General features: G+C 38.6%; 1 protein-coding gene across 2 annotated transcripts in view; it reads left to right on the top strand.

Moving 5' to 3' along the window:
- Positions 1–19,150, top strand: part of slc6a22.1 (solute carrier family 6 member 22, tandem duplicate 1) — a 28,447-nt gene that overhangs the window by 7,041 nt on the left and 2,256 nt on the right. The window contains exons 1-14 of one of the 2 annotated variants that reach the window (XM_036570941.1): positions 7,739–7,950; positions 9,841–10,040; positions 10,821–10,955; positions 11,937–12,077; positions 12,253–12,340; positions 12,428–12,560; positions 13,487–13,621; positions 14,403–14,506; positions 14,695–14,819; positions 15,946–16,058; positions 16,204–16,341; positions 17,122–17,224; positions 18,696–18,796; positions 18,896–19,066. In XM_036570941.1, coding sequence (XP_036426834.1) covers positions 9,845–10,040; positions 10,821–10,955; positions 11,937–12,077; positions 12,253–12,340; positions 12,428–12,560; positions 13,487–13,621; positions 14,403–14,506; positions 14,695–14,819; positions 15,946–16,058; positions 16,204–16,341; positions 17,122–17,224; positions 18,696–18,796; positions 18,896–19,066 — 1,683 coding nt within the window. In that variant the 5' untranslated portion in view covers positions 7,739–7,950; positions 9,841–9,844. Of the gene's footprint in view, positions 1–7,738; positions 7,951–9,840; positions 10,041–10,820; positions 10,956–11,936; positions 12,078–12,252; positions 12,341–12,427; positions 12,561–13,486; positions 13,622–14,402; positions 14,507–14,694; positions 14,820–15,945; positions 16,059–16,203; positions 16,342–17,121; positions 17,225–18,695; positions 18,797–18,895; positions 19,067–19,150 lie in introns of those variants that run through there. The other variant, XM_036570940.1, reaches the window with a different exon arrangement.

Here is a 19,150-nt window from a genome sequence, read left to right as displayed (position 1 = left end):
CGATTGTATTCTATGTGTGAAACCTGTATAATGATTTACGAATCTTATAACAGAGAAAGGAGAGATATGTACTATTGCAACTGTTTCCAGTTGCAATAAAAGTTTCCAGTGGGCTTAATTCTTTTACACAAACTTTGTTGGATTAATATAATTTCTGTTTTTATTATCATTATTATTATTATTAGTAGTAGTAGTAGGAGGAGGAGTAGTATTGTAAATCTTATGGGAAAAAGTTGACATGTAAAAAACTGTCCAAAAACTTTTGCAGCTACTCCTGTCCACCCCCTCCTTTCCTACTGCTCCTCTCCTACCCAGGAAAAATGCAGAGGAATCAAGGAGAGGAAAGGGGCAGGAGGAATTGAGAGAACAAGCAGTTATGAGGGACATGGGACAGCTTATTCCTTTCAACGTCATTAAATTTAATGTTGACTATTGAACTAAGCAAATCACAACGCCTGTTTGAAAGCCTCCTACTAATACTCCTGTATCCAATCACAGCTGCTACACAGAGCCAGCCTGTTCACATTTGTGTGTTTTCCTACTCCACAGTTTGTCTGTCTAATTTATACAAAATAAACAACACAGATAATTATTTTAGTTATTTTGGGTTGATTTGGCATTTTGGAGAGATTTCTGGCACCTGTTGTGCTAAAAAGGGAACCCAGTATTGTCAGTATAGTATGGCAGTGTGTGCTAGTGTGTGCCCATGCCCACTAAACAACCCATACATTGTGTATTTGGAGAAATTCTTGTTAGATACTGTTTTAGCAGTTTGGAAATGAAAAGTACACTTGGAGATACCAAAAGGGCATTTGGAAAAGCCACCCGTCATCCTTTACTCAGACTTGAATAACTTTATAATGAATGAAGCTGAACTCACAATCTTTTTTCTACTGAAAGATGACCATTTTCCACAAATCTGAGCTATTAACTGGATCTTAGATGGTGACTCTTCAGTGATAGGCACTGTAAAAGATCATTTTTCAAAAAAAAAAATACAAAGACCGTCTAAGGTTTTGGCTTTCAGCAGTAAATTGTGAGCATCTGGCATTATGTTCATGACCATAATTTGAGGGGATCTTTTACAAAAAACACCAACACTTCATGTTAATTAATTTGTCTATTTGTTTGCTTTTTAGGATGCCCATTAGCTGCTATCACCATAGCCACTATTCTTCCTGGTGTCCATTAGACATACTATACATTACAAAATAGTGCAATAATAATCAACGAAACAAGTCATACAAAACACAGGTAAAAAATAAAGTAAAACAAAAAGAAACTAAGAGAAAACAAAACACATGGAAAATAACATAGTAGGACAATTTAAAACATAAAATAACAATAGAAAGACAATTGAAAAGAAAACGTCTTTTGGTATCTCACAATGACCTTCATGCAGGTACTGAATAATTTGCCTTAAGATTTGGGCATGTAAATTCCGCAGAAAATCCAAAATATACTGAATTTTATACACTGAATTTTAATATAGGTGGATTGCTCGTGTTTCTCAATCCTCTCTGGGTGTGCCTGCAGTGATGTCTGTATAAGCCAGGGGTCCACAACACCAGTCCTGGAGGGCCAGTCCAGCACATTTTTGTAATTTTCCTACTCAAATTCCTAATCAAACAACTAATCTATTAATTGACAGGTTTAGTTGATGCGTTTGTGTAGAGGAACTACCAAACTCAGCTGAACACCAGCCCTCCAGGACCAGTGTTGTGCACCCCTGGTATAAGCCTTCCTCCCAAATTACAACTTGTTTAAAGATGACTTTTACAACTATGTTTCTTCAATCCAGTGTATGTATTGGGGAAAAAAAAACAGCTAAACTGATGAATATATTGACAAATTTTAATATTGTTTGACTTCATTTACCTCATGCAAGATGTGACGCTGAATTTAAACATATCTTCTCCGTGATATGTATAAAAACATATAGTAACATGGTGTCATAAAATCGGTTTCCAGGTCACAGATAAGAGGAGGAGGATCAGTAGGAAAAAGCAATAACTTTCAAGGTTTCTGGAAGCAGCCACTGTCTTTTCCAGAGTTGTTGTGTCTAGCTGTGTGCCCACTCAGTGGCGGTCTTTGTGCTAGCCAATGGTAGGCAGCCACCCATGGCCTCCATGAGCCAAAGGTCCCACAAAAATACAAATTACTCCGAAGTATTCCAAAATATATACATTATAAAATAGCTGTTATTTGTCATTGCAATTATGTTCAGTCATTTCAATGCATTTTAGCAGGCCATACGTGATGCTATTGTTAATGTTAGGATAGATAGGTACAGTGTTGTGGTAACTCAAAAAAGTGATTCATTGCAAATTACTAATTACTTCTCTCAAACTGTAATTAAATTATTTATTACTTCTTGGAAAAAGTAATTTCACTACTCATTACTTAACTTCTACAGACTGTCCACGAAACTATCTCATATTGGCAAATACAGCATATTTTTTAAAACAAGCAGTGAAATAATTTCATTTAATAAACATATTACTTTGAAATAATAAATAAAACACTTAAATAAAAAACATCTAGAAGTAGTTAGATAATCTTAGAATATTCTTACAACAATCTCAAAATTAGAAATATTAGATTTATCGACTAGATTTAAGATGATTTCACTTGTCAAGTTAATTTTTTGCAGTGTAGACAGATGTACAACTCAGAAGCCAACTGTTTACAGCTGAATGAGACAGTTTTCCAATCTAGAAGAAACATTAGACTACTGAGGGTCTCTCATGGATGATCAGTCTTATTTAAAATTGATCAGTTTATAGAGTCTAGGCTAAGAATTATCTGCAGCAACAAGCTGAACGCACACACTTTTTTATGTTCAAAGATTCCCCCTACAGCACAAACATGTCTAAAACAGCTTGGACAGGCAGATCTTTTGGTTACCTAATGCTTCCCAAAATATGACAAGACCATAAAAAATGATCATTGCTTAATTGGTAGTGTTCCTTACACAATAAGAGCTCTTGTTGTCTGAGAGTTGCAGAATGCCCAAAATGATTTTTTTTTTTTTTGGATTTATCTACAAGAAACAAATTTACACAAACATTATATCATCACTGTCCAAAGGAAAACATGTATCTCGATTTTTTCAGACTTTTAGTTTTCTGGATCATTTGAGCACAACAGCTGTCCTGTAAATTGTCAAAAATTTATGATGAATGGACCAATAGAAAAAGAGACTACATTAAAACCTACATTAAAAGTAAAGAACATTTTTTGCTTTCTCCTGTAAAGTTACCGTTTTGGAGATACAGTGACGATCTGTTACAAAGTTTAGTCATTTAAAAAGCTCGAACTGTTTACTTACTTCTGCTGTTACTAAAATCTCCACTAAGACAATATCTATCACATCATTTTTCATTACAGGACTGCAGGATCAATATAAACTGTATTATGAAAAAATGTGAATAATAAAAGTTGTTGCTAACTGTGCAGCCCTTAAATTGCTCACAAGCTAGAAGTTATATAAGTAGTCACTGGTAACTGAGTGATGTTAGTTTGCTCCAACTTAATTAAAAGCCTTCTCCTGTTACTATTTTGTGTGTGTGTGTGTGTGTGTGTGTGTGTATATATATATATATATATATATCAAAGATGAAAGTTTTACATTCTATATATCTGATGGTGACAGGTTTGGTGGTCTACCAAGTGTTGCATGTCAGGAGTTGTTAAAAATCCCATTTTCTTATTTTATAATAAAAGCTTATAATAATATAAAAAAATATCTGTTCCAGTTTTGGAAACTTTTCACTCATTTTCCTTTGACTTTCCCCTACTTATGCAAGTGGATTACCTTATATCTGAAAAATGAATAACTTGTATGTAATGGCAGTGGACATAATGGCCTGAAAAGCGATCCAAAAACATAAATAAAAAATGCACCCTTTCTCCATTCCTGCACCCAGACCAAAAACACCTGCTAAATTACAAGCCAAAATTGTTTTTTTTTTTACTTCATGACAGCCTTGTCATCAGGGATAAGTATGCCTAAAATAACAAACAAAACCCCCATACTAATTATAAATAATAACTAAGTCTAGCCAAAAAAAAGAGCAGCAGTTACTACCCTCCCTCCCTGTCTGTCCAATAAACAGGAGTAAAAGAAACCCACCTCAAAAAAAAACAGGCCTTACCCCTACACAGCTACCTCAGCTTGCAAGTATAGCGAAGCTGTGCTTAAGAGAAAACAGTAACGAAGTAGCCAACTGTCTCACACATACACTACCAGCACTATATAAATCTTTAGTCACAAATCACAAACACAGGTGGTCAGTCTTGGCAGCAGGATCGGACAGAAATGGAAGGGCACAGTCTGAAACCCCACAGCTACCAGCCATTTATACCCAGGCTCGACCAGGACCGTCACAATTATTTAGCTCCACCTCCCTTGTGTTGATGACCGGCAGGAAGTTAAAGAGCAAAAGAAGAAAAGGGAAGGAGAAAAAAAGAAAAAACTCTCTGATCATAACACAGGAAATTAAGTAAATGAAGAGTGCTCTCTGGCTTTTGCAATATACAGTATGTTCATTAAAAGGCATTTTATTGCTCTGTATTGTAACCAGCGTCCTGCCATTTTTTTAGATTTGAAAATAAAGAGAATTGTATCACATCATTGACCCGACCACTAATTTGTCTCTTAAGTTGCCGTGCACTTAATTTTGCACAGCAAAATTTGTGCCACATTTTTAAATGTTGTTCTCAAATTGTTCCATTATTTATTTCATGCCATGCAATATTATTATTATTATTATTATTATTATTAAGTGTTTTATTTACATAAAGCCTTTCTTACAACCAATGTAGGGAAAAACATACATGCTATGAAGTAATAGAAGAAGAGAAGTGTTTTGTAATAAATAAAAGATGAACTATCTAGAAGCCCAGTTCCAGGGGCAAGACATAGAGAGCTTTGAAAAACTTTAGCAGAATTTTGGTGGAGCTGACTGAGAATCTAGATGATAGAGTCACAGTTCTTAAAGTGTATGTGAACTCAATGAGCTTTAGGAGTTGTAAATTATCTTTGTTGATGAGACAGGAGGCCACTGAAAAGAGAATCAAATTAATTGATACAGGAAAAATGAAAACAATCCTTTTTGAACAAAAATAAAAAAAAAAAAAAATCATGCAGATCTTAAGATTAAATATGTATACAGAGCCTGGAATGGAGATGCAGTGGCTAAATAATATATATCTCGATGCCGTCTTCATAGCAATGAAAGCCGAAACCATGTCAGCAGCATGATCTGGCTCAAGGCGAACATATATTTGTTATAAAGAGAAGAGGTCCAAGAGTTCGTCCCTGAGGCACTCCTTGGGTAATGGAGTCAGATGATGTTTTGAAAGCTATAAAGAGCTGTAACACCTATATAAGAGAGACAGGATAACGTCTATGTCATGGGTCATAGTATCGGACGCTACTTAAGGTCAACGAGAAGAAGATTAAGAGCACTGCCATCTGCAGCAAGCTCACAAAAATGCAGACTCAGTATTATGCTGTGTTTGGAAACCAGACTGGAAAGGCTTGTAGAATTTACTATTAGTGAGAAAAGCTTGATCCTAGCTACCACTCTTTTCGTCACTTCTGCTGAAAGGGAGAGATTATATTACTGTTAGTGAGAGATTTTAATTCAGTGCCAGGTTTTTTATGGATAGGTGGAAAGCAGAGATAAAAAAAATACACAGATCTTAAGAAGGGGGGGGGTGCAGGGGGTAGAGCCAGGATTGAGCTGACAGAGAGAGGAAGATGATTTGGCTATGGGTAAGATAAAGAGGAGGGGGCCTTGAGAGCTGATCCTTGAGGCACTCCTTGTTCAATCGGGGCAGTGAATGATTCCAAACCAATCGGTGCAATGCATGAAAAAACAAAAGAGGAGAAATGGTGAAGTTTATTATGGTATACAGTATTGAATGCTGCACCAAGGTCAAGGAGGGGGAGTAATGCTTTCTGAAACAAAGGGATTATCAGTAAAAGTACAGTCAGCTGTTACTGTCAGATAGGTGCCAGATTAAAAAAAGACAATTGTGAGTCAGACGGGAAATGCTGATAAATTCTGCTGACTTCGTCCTTAGAAATTAGGATGGTTTGACTATGTTTATCAGTACTGGAAGTGGCTTAAGTGAGAGGCTGGACGGTTTTCTTTATGAATCCAAAGATGATTTTAGAGGGGTGGTAAGAGGAATGGGTAACAATAAGGCATCCCTACTTGTTAATATGCTCAGTGTAAAAGAATGAACAGTAAGGCAGATGTCTTTGCGTGGCAAAAGCTTTCTTCACTCTGAGTTCAGGTGTGAACCATAAAATCAAGAAAAGTGAGCTAAGAATAGTTTGTGAGTTCAGACCATGCCTTCAACATGTGGTGGTCTGTATGAGGAAGAATTGCTTGAGGGAGGGGTGAGAACTCTGAGAACTTGGGCTGGAGTTCTGGGCAGCTTCTGCCTATAGCTAGAAGGCCAGACTGCCCCCCCATAGCTGTAGTAGGACTAATGCAGGACTGAGGAATGAGGAGGAGATGGGGTGGCGGTGGGGATTGCGAACACGTCGTCACAGAAGGTGAAGATTTATAGGGCGTTAGATTGAAAGAAGGAGGGGTTTCAGCCATGCTCCTCCCCTCAAACTTCAGTTATAACATAACTACATTTAGAGGGTAACAGCTTCTGAAGAGAGCTAGAAAATAAGCAAAGATCAAGAGTACATGATAGAAAGAGACAGCAGTTTTATTCTGAGGTTTAGAGGTAAGAAGATGCACCTACATTCAACGTCATTTATGATCAGAAATGCTGACTACTGGAGACAGAAATGTCACTTTTCAGGGCTCTTAAACAGAGTAAATCCCCTATGAGCATGAGAGTAAGTGGGAAAATATCTTTGCTGAATGAGACTGAACCCTGTGTAGGCTATACTAAAGTCAAGCAAGCAAACTTCAGTGCCATGCATTCAAAAGATGTGACATCAAAAATAACTGCTATGCAAGAAGAGCTCTTGTATAAGAGAGTTGACAAATGCCCAAAATTAAACACTTTTTTGCATTTGCACATAAAAAATACACATTCAAGCTTCATTGTAGGTTAACAAAAGGAACAACATTTACACAAGCACAATGCTTAACCTTTTTTGACCTTTGTTTTTGTCTGACCATGACAGATGATAGTCAGAATCCCCCCCCACCCCCCTCAGGTTTATTTGGGGTTTGTATAAATAGGTATACTTGAGGGTCAACATGTTTACTTGAACAGTCTTCAGGCTGTTGCTTGATTTCAATAAGCAAAAGCAGTTTTTTATGAATCAGTAAGGTTTTATGAGGTATTACATACTGAGCATTAGGTATTATTAGGTTTTATAAGGTTTTATTAGGTATTACGCAAGACCTCAGAAGCTATCCATCTCAATAAGCAGAAGCAGTTTTTTTATGGATGATGAAGTCATTAATCAGTAAAGTTTTATTACGGATTAAGCAAGACTTCGCGCCTGGGTCCAAATAGTGGTGAACTGGAGCGTCCAATCACAAAGCGGAATGCAAATGAGTATGTAAATTTGAACACGACCCACCCGCCATATTCATCTGGGTCGTCGTTCCTTATGTAGCCCTTTATGTAGCACATGAAAACACTCCTCCACCCCGCCCCCATCAGAACGAAGGAGAGTGCGGCTCGCGCTTTAGGCTCCGCCTCACTGTTTCACACACACACACACACACACATACACACACACATACACACACACTCATATAGGCACATGCGTCTGCAGACTCAAATTTGTGTATGAACTTGTCTGCGGCCCGTGTGGAAAAGATAGACAGCTGGTTCACCATCTTACTACCAAAACACGAAGGACAAACACCCTCTTCTCATTCACCGTAGTGTTTATGTCCAGGCAAACTCATTCAAGACCGGCTTCTTAAACTTCTGAGCGACTTCTGCCTCCATCAGGTATCCCACGCTGTTATTTCTTGCTTTCTATCTTCAGTAAAGTTGTCGCTGTGGGTAGTAGCCCGTGTTCTTGAGGCTTTAGCTTTTGGCTTCTTTTCTCCCCCGTGTTTTCGTCTGCGCCGGCAAGAGAACACACAGAAGTACTCTAAACTACTGCGTTGGTGGCTCTCTGTGCCGCTGAATGTAGGCCAAAGGGCGCAGGGAGGGAAGGCGCTGTTGCTGCGGTTCTTCCTGTAGTCCATAACGACTCTGCTCAGTCTGCCGGGGACAGGTTGATTACGGACTACGCAGAACTGCAGTGCTTCTCTTTTTTCCGTGATGGCTGGTCGAGCCCATTCATTCGTTGTTATAGTGCATTTGCTGTGCTGGAGTGATGTTCTCTTCATGAATGACTTGTGACGAAATAAAACTGAAGGTCATGGTTTTGCCGTGCAGCTTTGTTTTGTTTGATCTAACTGACTGTTAACCCTCTTCAGTCAGCACAAGATGAACCGTGCTTGGGCATGGGGTTACAACTGAGCTACAGAACTTTAAATTAACTACTATTTCATGTAGTTAGAACCTAAAGCCTTTAGTCACGTCTCTTTTTTTCTTTAGGTGGAATGCCCAATAGCCTATAAAGTAGACTAATAGGTTGAACATCTGCTGTTTCTTGAGCAGACTCACGTATCACAGCATCTACTATGGCTGTCTCCCTGCCAACTGCCCTAGTATTAGAAATGTCCCATCAATGTCTGTATAGTGTTACTTGGCCCAGTTCTGCAGGCGTTAAAATGTTCTGCGGTTGTGATCACTGGAAACTATTTAGATACTCGCAAGAGATCTCTGTGTGGGATATCCCCAGAACATGTAAGGACAAACACTGGTTATCAAATGCTGTCAGGTTATGGGAAGAGTTTCCATTAGTCTTGTGTATTTTTACAGAAAGCTGCCAAGGCAACGTGAGTGGACAGCGAGCACATTAGTGCACTATTAACAAATCACAGTGTATGCAAAAGAACATGATGGAAATGTGCAGCAGACCTGTTATGCATGTTCAAGGTAGAGAACTCTACAGGTCGCCTGTGCAAGCTGAAAGTTTTAGGCCCCAGATAAGGCCCTTATTATGTAATACCAATCTTTAAATGTTTTACTGGCACGGTTTTAAAATGATCATATTGTAAAGTACCACCTGACATTATAGTAGTGATATTATGCTGTTCTGTTTGCTCTGCAAGATTCAACAGAATCCTTTTTTTTCTGCTTTTGGCATTTATGGCCCCTGCATTAATGCAGCATAAATCTGGGTCTGAGACTAAAATCAGCAGCCCTGGCTACTTCTCTGGGATCGCAAACTGTAGAAGGAATTTGGACATTTTGGACGTGGTTTCCATGCATGATGTGCCATTGACCGGGCTCTTTACATAAAAGAGCATTTACTGGAAATATTCAGGGCTAGCGTCAAACAGGTTTTCTTCAGAATCCTAGTGGAAGTCAAACAAGCTGAGGAATGCTTTGCTTTGTAATGCTGTACAAAGGTACTTGGCAACAGTGCTTCCTAGTGCCCAGACAGGTGCTTATGTGGTTTGATCACAGTATAATTACCAGCATAAATTGAATTTGTGCACACTGAACCTGGGTTAATATTAACTATATATGGGTTAATTTAACACTCAGTGTTCATTTAAACTGTAGGCAAATGTTTTATTTAAGGTAACTCAGCAACTAAGATATAAAACAAGAACCAATCCAATGTCCAGAGATCAAAAGCATTTGACATCGCTGCAAGCTAAAACTTTGACCTCCTTGAAAGTGTGGTCATTGGGGTTTCTTCTTACTCTGTTTTAGACATTTGTGTCCCTGTGTAGCCTCAGTATTGCAGATGCTTGAAAACATTTCACCTCCTTGCAGTGATATGGCGATGCAGTATGATCCAGAGGTGCAGTTTAAACTGGCTTATGCAGACCCAGGAAGCGTTAAAACAGAGCAAAAAATTCAGGAGAGGGGCCAGTGGTCAAGTAAAGTAGAATTTCTCTTGGCAGTTGCTGGACAGATTATCGGCCTGGGAAATGTGTGGAGGTTCCCCTACCTGTGCTACAAGAATGGAGGAGGTGAGTAGAGGGAATAAACGGGAGAGTTCTTTTCACACACATCTCAGCTGTCATCGAGTTCTTTTCAAATTTGTGATATTCAGGTCGTCAAGAAATTAAACAGGTGATCAGATTTTAGTGCGTAATGATTAGCTAAATAGTAACGGTGTAACTAGAGAAGGTGCAATACCACTTTTTCTTCTCTGATATTGAAACCTTGAGTACTGACAAATACTGATCTGACATTTCTTCTTTAAACACTACTAAACTTAAAATTTTTAATTAAAAGCTTTTTTTAATTGCCTGTCATGCTCAGACTACTCAAACACTACTATGTCACGAGAAGTGATGCACAGATAACATCACATCACACAGTGTGTGGTATTTCAGGCCAGGTTTGTCACAGTATTGAATCTGATTAATGTCTGCTGTAAGCGATCAAAGCAATTTATCTGGGTGCATCCTATCAGAGTACAGTGTGTTTATTCACACAAACGCAAACAACTGAGCTTTTTTTCTGATAATGCTTGGAAATCCTAGGTGTTATTTTGTTTTTAAAATCAAATCTAAAATCAACTACTACCTGAAAGTAAATGTGTTGTCACAGCCCTCTTGAGTATCACACAAAAAGCTTGGATTGATGAACAAATGAGTTCGAAGGTCATTTTGGTTTTTACAGTTGCAGCTTTTGGAACAACTCCAGCACTGTGGTGCTGAGGGCTGTAGGCCAGAAATAGGTCAAGTGTCACACTAAATTACTTGGACCACACATGGGACTAAAATTGTATATTTGTCTTTTAGGAGTGTTTTTCATTCCATATGTGGTCTTCCTGTTTGCCTGTGGCATTCCACTGTTCCTCTTGGAGATATCACTGGGTCAGTACACCAGTCAGGGCAGCATCACCTGCTGGAGGAAAATCTGCCCTCTGTTTGAAGGTGAGAATTTACCCTTTTAACAGTATTTTAAATGGTCAAAAAAGAAAGCTTTGCAGCTTTTCAGCTGTAAAAGGGTCTGAAAAGTTCTCCATACAGAAATGCAAGATACACATCTTGTATACAACTTTAATAGGTGTTTTTGTTTTTCTTCTTCTTATTATTATTATTAAATCTCCCTCATTAGCTGAAATGTCCAAATTCTGTCCCCTGAGCTACCCATTAAGTTCTAAGCAGCATAATTAGCCACTTAGACTAAATTTTTTTGTATGTTGTTTTGGTAGAATAATAAATAATATATAATTGACTTTACTTCCAAAATAACCAATAAAAAATTTTGATGTTGAAATTAGTTTCAAAGTTTGTAGTTTGGCCCAGTGCTCTGATTAGGCACTTTCAAGTGATGTTTACGAGGCCGCATGGCGTTAAACCTGTAGTACTCATTTGAGAACAGCTGTACAAGGTTCCTTTCAAGTTTATGCATAATTATAGCCTAGCTAACCTACTATACTGCATATTTTTAATCATGTCAGACTCACTATTCAGCCTGTTGGTGTGTTTTAGTTTTATGTTTAACTTTGGGCCTGAGCCCACAGTGTTTTTTTTATTATTAATTTATCTGCAGTGGTTAAGGACTGCCTACAAGCAGAACACTATCTAAACACCTTATGTTTAGACTGTCATTATGTTAACTTGGAGTTGTTGATTTTCCAAGCTGAGAGATCAGTCTAAAGCCAGTGCTTAAAGTATATTTGGCTGTAGCTCTTGTAATGAAGCCATTGATTTAGATAGATTATAGCATTTTTGTGGAATGAAATACATACATTACAGGTATTGTTGTGGATTGAACTTGTATACTGTGATTTTTAAGTGCTAACAAAATTTGATTACTAATATGGTTTATTAACAAAAGCGTCTGAGCTGGTTATTAAGATATAGTCAGTGTATTGTAAGTTGTTGTATTTCTGAATGTATTTTCTGTAGGATTGGGCTATGGGAGTCAGGTGGTTGTGTTGTACTCCAGCATCTACTACATTATCATCCTGGCCTGGGCCTTCTTCTACCTCTTTTCCTCCTTTAGTTCTCAGCTGCCATGGGCTAGCTGCAGTAACGCTTGGAATACAGGTAATTTGTAGTGTTAAAGGAAAATTCTGATGTTTTCTCATGATTTTTTTCCATTGTTCTCAGTATTTTAATTTTGATTTTTGTACAAACATTAATTCATCAAAATTAAGTCAGTGACTTAAATGGCATGCAGCGTATCAAGACACAAATGCTAAGCTGCCTCTTTTCTTCACAGAAACTTGTTTTGAGTTTGACAGGATGGATAGTTTTAGCAACTTGAGTATACCACAGAATGCAACGTCTCCTGTTAAAGAGTTCTGGGAGTGAGTCATTATTATTACATAATTACAATAACATGACTGTATCGCTACGTGTGCCAAAAAGGAATACTAGTCAAAATACTTTTTCAGGAGGAGAGTGCTAAATATCACAGGCAGTGTGTATGAGCTGGGCAGTGTGCGGTGGGAGCTGGCTCTCTGTCTGCTGCTGGCCTGGGTCATCTGCTACTTCTGTGTGTGGAAGGGGGTGAAGTCTACAGGCAAGGTGAGAGCTTCATTAAAATTTCCCTTGCTCCAGATGTAGTTGATCAACCAAGATTTGTTTGGTGTCTGAAGTTTGCTTCTTTAGATTTGCACTGGAGCTACAAGGCTAATATAGCTAACAATTAATTGTAATGTATACCCTATGAATTAGCATTGTGTATAATGCCTCAGTCTGCGTTGTGTTGTTGACCCCTTTCTGCAGGCCCCCTAGTGGCCATTCTGCCAGCAGACTGGAAATCAACTCTGATTTTTAATTAATATAACTGAATAAAATATTTTTCCCGTAACTGTTATCAGATAAAGAAGGCCATCTGTGTATGAAATGTTCTGACTGTGTTGTGCTGCTAGTGAGCGCTGAGGGGTGAATTTTTGGTGGGGGGGCGGTGAGAACCCCCACTGTGAAAACAATTGACAGCTCTCCACAAAGACGGCCATACTGAGAAAAAAAAACACAAATGCAGCTTTCCTCACATAAAAAATCATGAAACAATAACAAATTTAAATAAATACCATTAAACCACTTTTCTAATTGTTATTTTGCCTGCTTACCTACAAAGATGAAAATCCAGTTTGTCTTTATAAATTATACACATTTCCACTGAAATACATTTAATCAGTGTTATGGAGGAAAAAAGGCACAGTACAAAAACTGAGGGACCTCCAAAACAGGCGATTGCATTTTATGGCTGCTGTGGAAAGAGTTAAATAATCTCAGCTAGACTTGGTTATGTAGTTTCTACACATTCTAATTGGCAGTTATAAGCTCACATTTTGGCTGATCAGCCACATTTGGGGTGGTTGAAGAAGAAATTGTGCAAATTCATTTTTTGCCAAACTTCTGCTTAAATAACTAGTGGATGCATCTTCAGTTCATGCTTCTTTCACTGTATCTGCCTGAGACAGAACACTGCTTTCTTTCTGTCCCAGGTGGTCTATTTCACTGCTACCTTTCCTTATGTCATGCTGCTGGTACTGCTGGTACGTGGACTCACGCTGCCCGGAGCCGTTGATGGCATCTTGTTCTACCTCTATCCAGATCCTACACGCCTCATAGACCCACAGGTAGAAATCTTTTAAACTTCACACTAAACAGATTATAAAGATGCTAAAGTTAAAACTGAGATTTTATTTCAGGAACATTTTTTGCAAGAAAAAAACTTTAAAGCTATGGTGATACTTTTACATGCATTCTTTGAAAGTAGCTTTGCATTCATTGGATTTATCACTAGATTTATTTTAAATGTCACACACTTGACTCATCAGAGTGATCTTTATCAAGTGACTGGCGTCCTTTTTCAGTACAAAGGCAAATGAAGACAATGAAGTATTTTTGTTTACAAAGTTGTTACTGGTCATCATAAATATTAATCATTATTATATGTATGTCCTTAACTTGTATTTTCTGTGAGTACAAACTGTATTCTTAAGGTTCCCTACATTTTGATGTTTGGAATCTGAATTTGGCAAGGTGGCTTTAATTTACAGTATTTCATCATCTTGGTATCAATGCCACTACACTGGTTAAACTAAATTTAAATAAATAAAGAAAATGTGGAGACAGGTGACTGAGAACTGCAGATATCAGCCAACATTGCATAGGGAGGAATGTGCCATATTCCGTGGTCATTGCCAGCTATTATCTTTTCTTGAGAGGAGCATTGTTGTGGTTGTTGCTCTGTGGTAAGACTGTGGTGTGGCAACCTTTGTACAGAGTAGAATGCGTTCCAGTTGTGGGTTAACATTCACTTGTTACGGTTTCATTAGTTACCAATACACAGTTTTCTGCTGTTTTGTCCTCAGTCAGTCAATGAGTTGTGAGGACTCTTTCTCTCTTGCCATGTAGGTGTGGATGGATGCTGGAACACAGATTTTTTACTCCTACGCAATCTGCATTGGGTGCCTCACTGCTCTAGGAAGCTACAACAAGTACAACAACAACTGCTATAAGTGAGCAAGTTGAACACATAAGAAATCACACTGCATAGTTTTTAGTTTAATTGAAAAGTTATGTGAATATCTACACATACAGTTTATGGATGGATTAATGAGGCCTTTTGCTAACAATGGGGGAAAAATGGTGATTACGGTTTTAATTTGGATGAATAGTGATTTGGATGTTGGGTTTCTATTTGCAGAGACTGTGTGTATCTGTGCCTGTTAAACAGTGGGACGAGCTTTGTGGCTGGCTTTGCCATCTTCTCTGTGCTGGGATTCATGGCCTATGAGCAGGGGACAGACATCTCAACAGTGGCAGAGTCAGGTGACTAGATCTACTCTCTAAGCCAGTGGTCACCAGTCGTTCTCCTGGAGATCTGTTTTTCCTGCCAAGTTTACTTTCAACCTGCATCTAAGATGCCGGAAGGCCGGGTTTGACAGGGGTTCAAAAGCATGTGCTGCATCCTTGGGTGGAATTTTAGCACCCTCAGCTGGGCTTTGGGGTAAATGCAGTTAAACTCCTGCAGACCAGTATACCATACACAGAAATGTTTAGGTACATGGAAGCCTTTGTTAGCATAGGATAAAGACTGTAATATTAATTTAATTGGTCTTGTGGATGAATCTGGTAATGCCACAAAATGTGTGATAACTTAATATTTGCATTAAAAAAATACAAAAATCAAAACTTGAATTTGCAGTGACAAGGAAAAGTATGTTGTCCTTAAAGAGCTGAAGCTTTAGCATTATATAAAAACTGTCATTAAAATCAGCCTATTTAAAGGGATTTTTTTCAGGATTTATGAATAATTAAATTGTTAAGAAGTAAACAAAGTCATACAAGTCAGAGTGGTTTGATGTAAATGATGTTCTAGAAAAACTTAGTAAGTCAAAATTGTTCAGAGTGGTGGTGATAGGAACCAGACGTCTGAAGCGTTTATTTGCCACAGAATGTATATGAAATGGTTATGAATCTGTTGGCTGAGACATTTATGGTACTTTTGAGCTAAGTTTGTGACCTGAAATGGATTTTTAAAAAATAGTTAAAGATGTCAGTATATGGACATTAACACTTGCTAATGTTCAGTGATTATGTGCAAAACTACAACTACAAACGTTCAGATTCTGATGTTATATAAAACTAATAGACTCTATGTGATCAGAGACGATCAGTCACATGAATGTATGTGCGCACCGCCATTTATGTCCAAAGAAATATTTTTTTTTGGGGAACTGTACCTGCATGCTGCCCTACCAGCCACCCTCTTACCTAACACTAATGCACCTGATCCGGCCAGTCAAGAACTTCAGAAGAAGTTAATTAGCTGTAGCAGGTGTAGCAGATCTCCAGAACCAGGGTTGGTGACCACTGCCCTAAGCCAGTTAGTGGACATACCACAAAGTTTGAAGTGTTAAGTCCATAAACAGTCTTTTTTTTAATGTTTTTACAGGTCCAGGGTTGGCCTTCATTGCATACCCCAGAGCAGTTGCCATGATGCCTATTCCTCAACTATGGGCCATTTGTTTCTTCATCATGATCATTCTGTTGGGCTTGGACAGTGAGGTCAGCACAAAAAACCCAATGAAAGCAATCTTTTTATGAATACTCATTGTTTAACGTTGTGTTTCAGGAAACTAGTAGTACAGTAGTAAATACACAGTAGCATCTAGTAGTAAATAAGCTTTTTAATCTCGCACTCCTTTTTCAGTTTGTAGGTTTGGAGGCATTGATGACAGCCATAACTGACATGTACCCAAAGTTCTTCCTCATGGGTCATCGACGCAAATTCTTCCTGCTCCTCATCTGCATTGGGAGCTTTTTCATTGGTCTGGTGATGGTGACTGAGGTACTTATCGTTATGCTCTATGCATCATCCTGGGTTAAGATGTTGTCTTGCACTACACTACAACAGTGGCTATCACTCTGTACATGTGGACTGACATATCGTCGTTATCCAATAAAACAAGTATCTTCTTTTTTTTTTGTAGCAGCTGTCCTTTACATTCTGTCAAAACACTCCATGGTGGCCGGACCTATAGAAAAGCTTAAAAATGGTTGGAATGAAATCTCCTTACATTAACTTACATTAAATGTAAAGTGTTTTTCAGCTCTTTTTTGGTAAGGTTACCATTTTGGAGATTTTTTTTTTTAAACTCCAAATGCAATCCATGTTATGGCTCAACAAACGCTGTTCTCTTAGCCAGAGAAAAGTAACAACCCTGCAGAAAGTTTTGCTGAAAAAAAACTTAATTTATTACCCCTGCTGTCTCTTCGTCACTTAATTTTCATTTTCTGTTTTGTCCCCAGCTTGTTATTTTACTGCCTCTTTTAAACCCTGCACCTCATTTTTGATCAGTTAGTGCGCGAGGCCATGCGCAGTTTGCAAGATAAACTGTAGTCGCCGTAAATCAAATGTTAGTTCAAGATGCCTAGCGGGCGGACATTGCGGTCGCATCAAGGCAGGATTTGTGCTGCGCCTGTGCTTGTACATAAATCTGGCACTGTGTGTCCTTGTTAAAAAGAAATTAATTTTTTAAAATTGATCTATGTAAGGGTTGTAAGTGCTTGAAAAGGCATGCACTTTGCCAAAAACACCTCTGACTGTTTTGTTGGTTTTGTCTTGCAGGGTGGCTTGTATATCTTCCAGTTGTTTGATTACTATGCCTGCAGCGGGATGACCCTTTTACTGTTTGCCATTCTACAGTCAGTATGTGTAGGATGGGTATATGGTGAGTATTCCACAAAAACATTGATCAGTTTGAGTAGCATGCATGTTTGTTAATAGGTTGGGTGTACAGAAAGTTATTACAGATGCAGTTTGTAAAGGGTGAGTATACAGAGAGTACTACATACTACATATTTAATAGGTGTAGGGTAGTTTACATAATCAGTACAGTACAATCATACATACATTATATGGCCAAGAGTATGTGGACAACTGACTGTCACACCTCTATGACTTCCAAAACCACAGGGATTAATATGGAGTTGATGGCTCTCATTGCGGCCTTAACAGCCTCCACTGTTCTGGAAAAGCTTTCCACAAGATTTTGGACTGTGTCACTGGGAATCTGTGCCCATTCAGTTAAAAAAGCATTTGTGAAATCAGGCACTGATGTTGGATGACAAGGCCTCTCTCAAAATTGACGTTCCAGTTCATCCCAAAGGTGTTCAGTGGGTTGAGGTCAGGGATCTGTGCAGTCCACTGGCATTTTTCTGCACAAGACTCCTCAAATTATGTCTTTATGGAACTCGCTTTGTGCACGGAGGCACAGACATGCTGGAACAAGAAAGGGCATTCCCAAAACTGTTGCCACAAAGTTGGAAGCATATATTTGTCTAAAATGTCTTTGTATGTATCTATGTAGCTTTAACATTTCCCCTTCGCTGGAAGTAAGGTACAAAGCCTAAACCCTGAAAACAGCCCTAGACCATTATCCCTCCTCCACCAAACTTTGCTGTTGGTACTGTGCATTCCAGTAGGTAGTGTTCTCCTAGCATCCATCAAACCCAGATCAGACTGCCAGATAGTGAAGTGTGATTCATCACTCCAGAGAACACATTTCTACTGCTCTAGAGTTGAGTGGTGGCATGCTCTACACCACTTCAGCTGACGCTTGGCATTGCACTTAGTGATCGTAGGTTTGTATACAGTTGCTCAGCCATGGAAACTCATTTCATAAATCTTACAACGTACAATTCTTGTGCTGATGTTGCTTCCAGGTACAGTTTGAAACGCTGTAGTTAGTAATGCAACAGAGGATAGGGTAATTTTTCACGCTACACACTTCAGCATTTGGCAGGCCCCACTCTGTGAGTTTCCATGGTCTGCTGCTTCATGTCTGTGAGTTTTCATGTCTAAACTGTTGTTGCTCGTTGATGCTTCCAATTCATAGTAGTAGCACTTACCTTACAATTGATCTAGCAGGGCATACATTTTACAAACTGACTTGTTGCAAAGGTGGCATCCTATTACTGTGCCATGTTTAAAGTCACTGAGCTCATCAGTACAACCCAATCTACTACCAATGTGTGTCTATGGAAATTGCATTGCTATATGCTTGATTTTATACACCTGTTAGCAAGGGGTGTGGCTGAAACACCTGAACTCAATAATTAGGAGGGGTGTCCACATACTTTTGCATATAGTGTATCTGCGCTGTATGATGATGGTTGTATAATATTCTCCATTCCCCATAGGTGCTGATCGTCTGTATGATAATATAGCAGACATGATTGGCTATCAGCCATTGCCTTTAGCAAAGTACTGTTGGAAGTACATCACTCCTGTACTGTGCACAGTGAGTACCCATATAGCTAAAACCAGCTCTGACATTTTGGTTACTTTAACCAAAACTGCTGAGTCAGCATGTGAATTTTACATACGTTTCCTTTTTTAGGGTACATTCATCTTCTCTCTGGTCAAATTCACTCCTCTAAAGTTTAACAACACATTTGAATACCCCTGGTGGGGCTATGCTATTGGTTGGTGGTTCACTCTCTCTTCGACCCTCATGGTTCCTCTTTGGATGATCTACGCCCTACTTAGATCCAGGGGATCACTGAAACAGGTATGCACCATTCCAGATTGCATTCTTATACCCTTAACTTTACCCTTAATCATGAACTTTCTAATATAATATTGAAAGTATGTG

This window comes from Colossoma macropomum, unplaced genomic scaffold, assembly GCF_904425465.1.
Source record: "Colossoma macropomum unplaced genomic scaffold, Colossoma_macropomum, whole genome shotgun sequence".
Classification (NCBI taxonomy): domain Eukaryota; kingdom Metazoa; phylum Chordata; class Actinopteri; order Characiformes; family Serrasalmidae; genus Colossoma; species Colossoma macropomum.
This window is presented reverse-complemented; position numbering and strand designations above follow the sequence as displayed.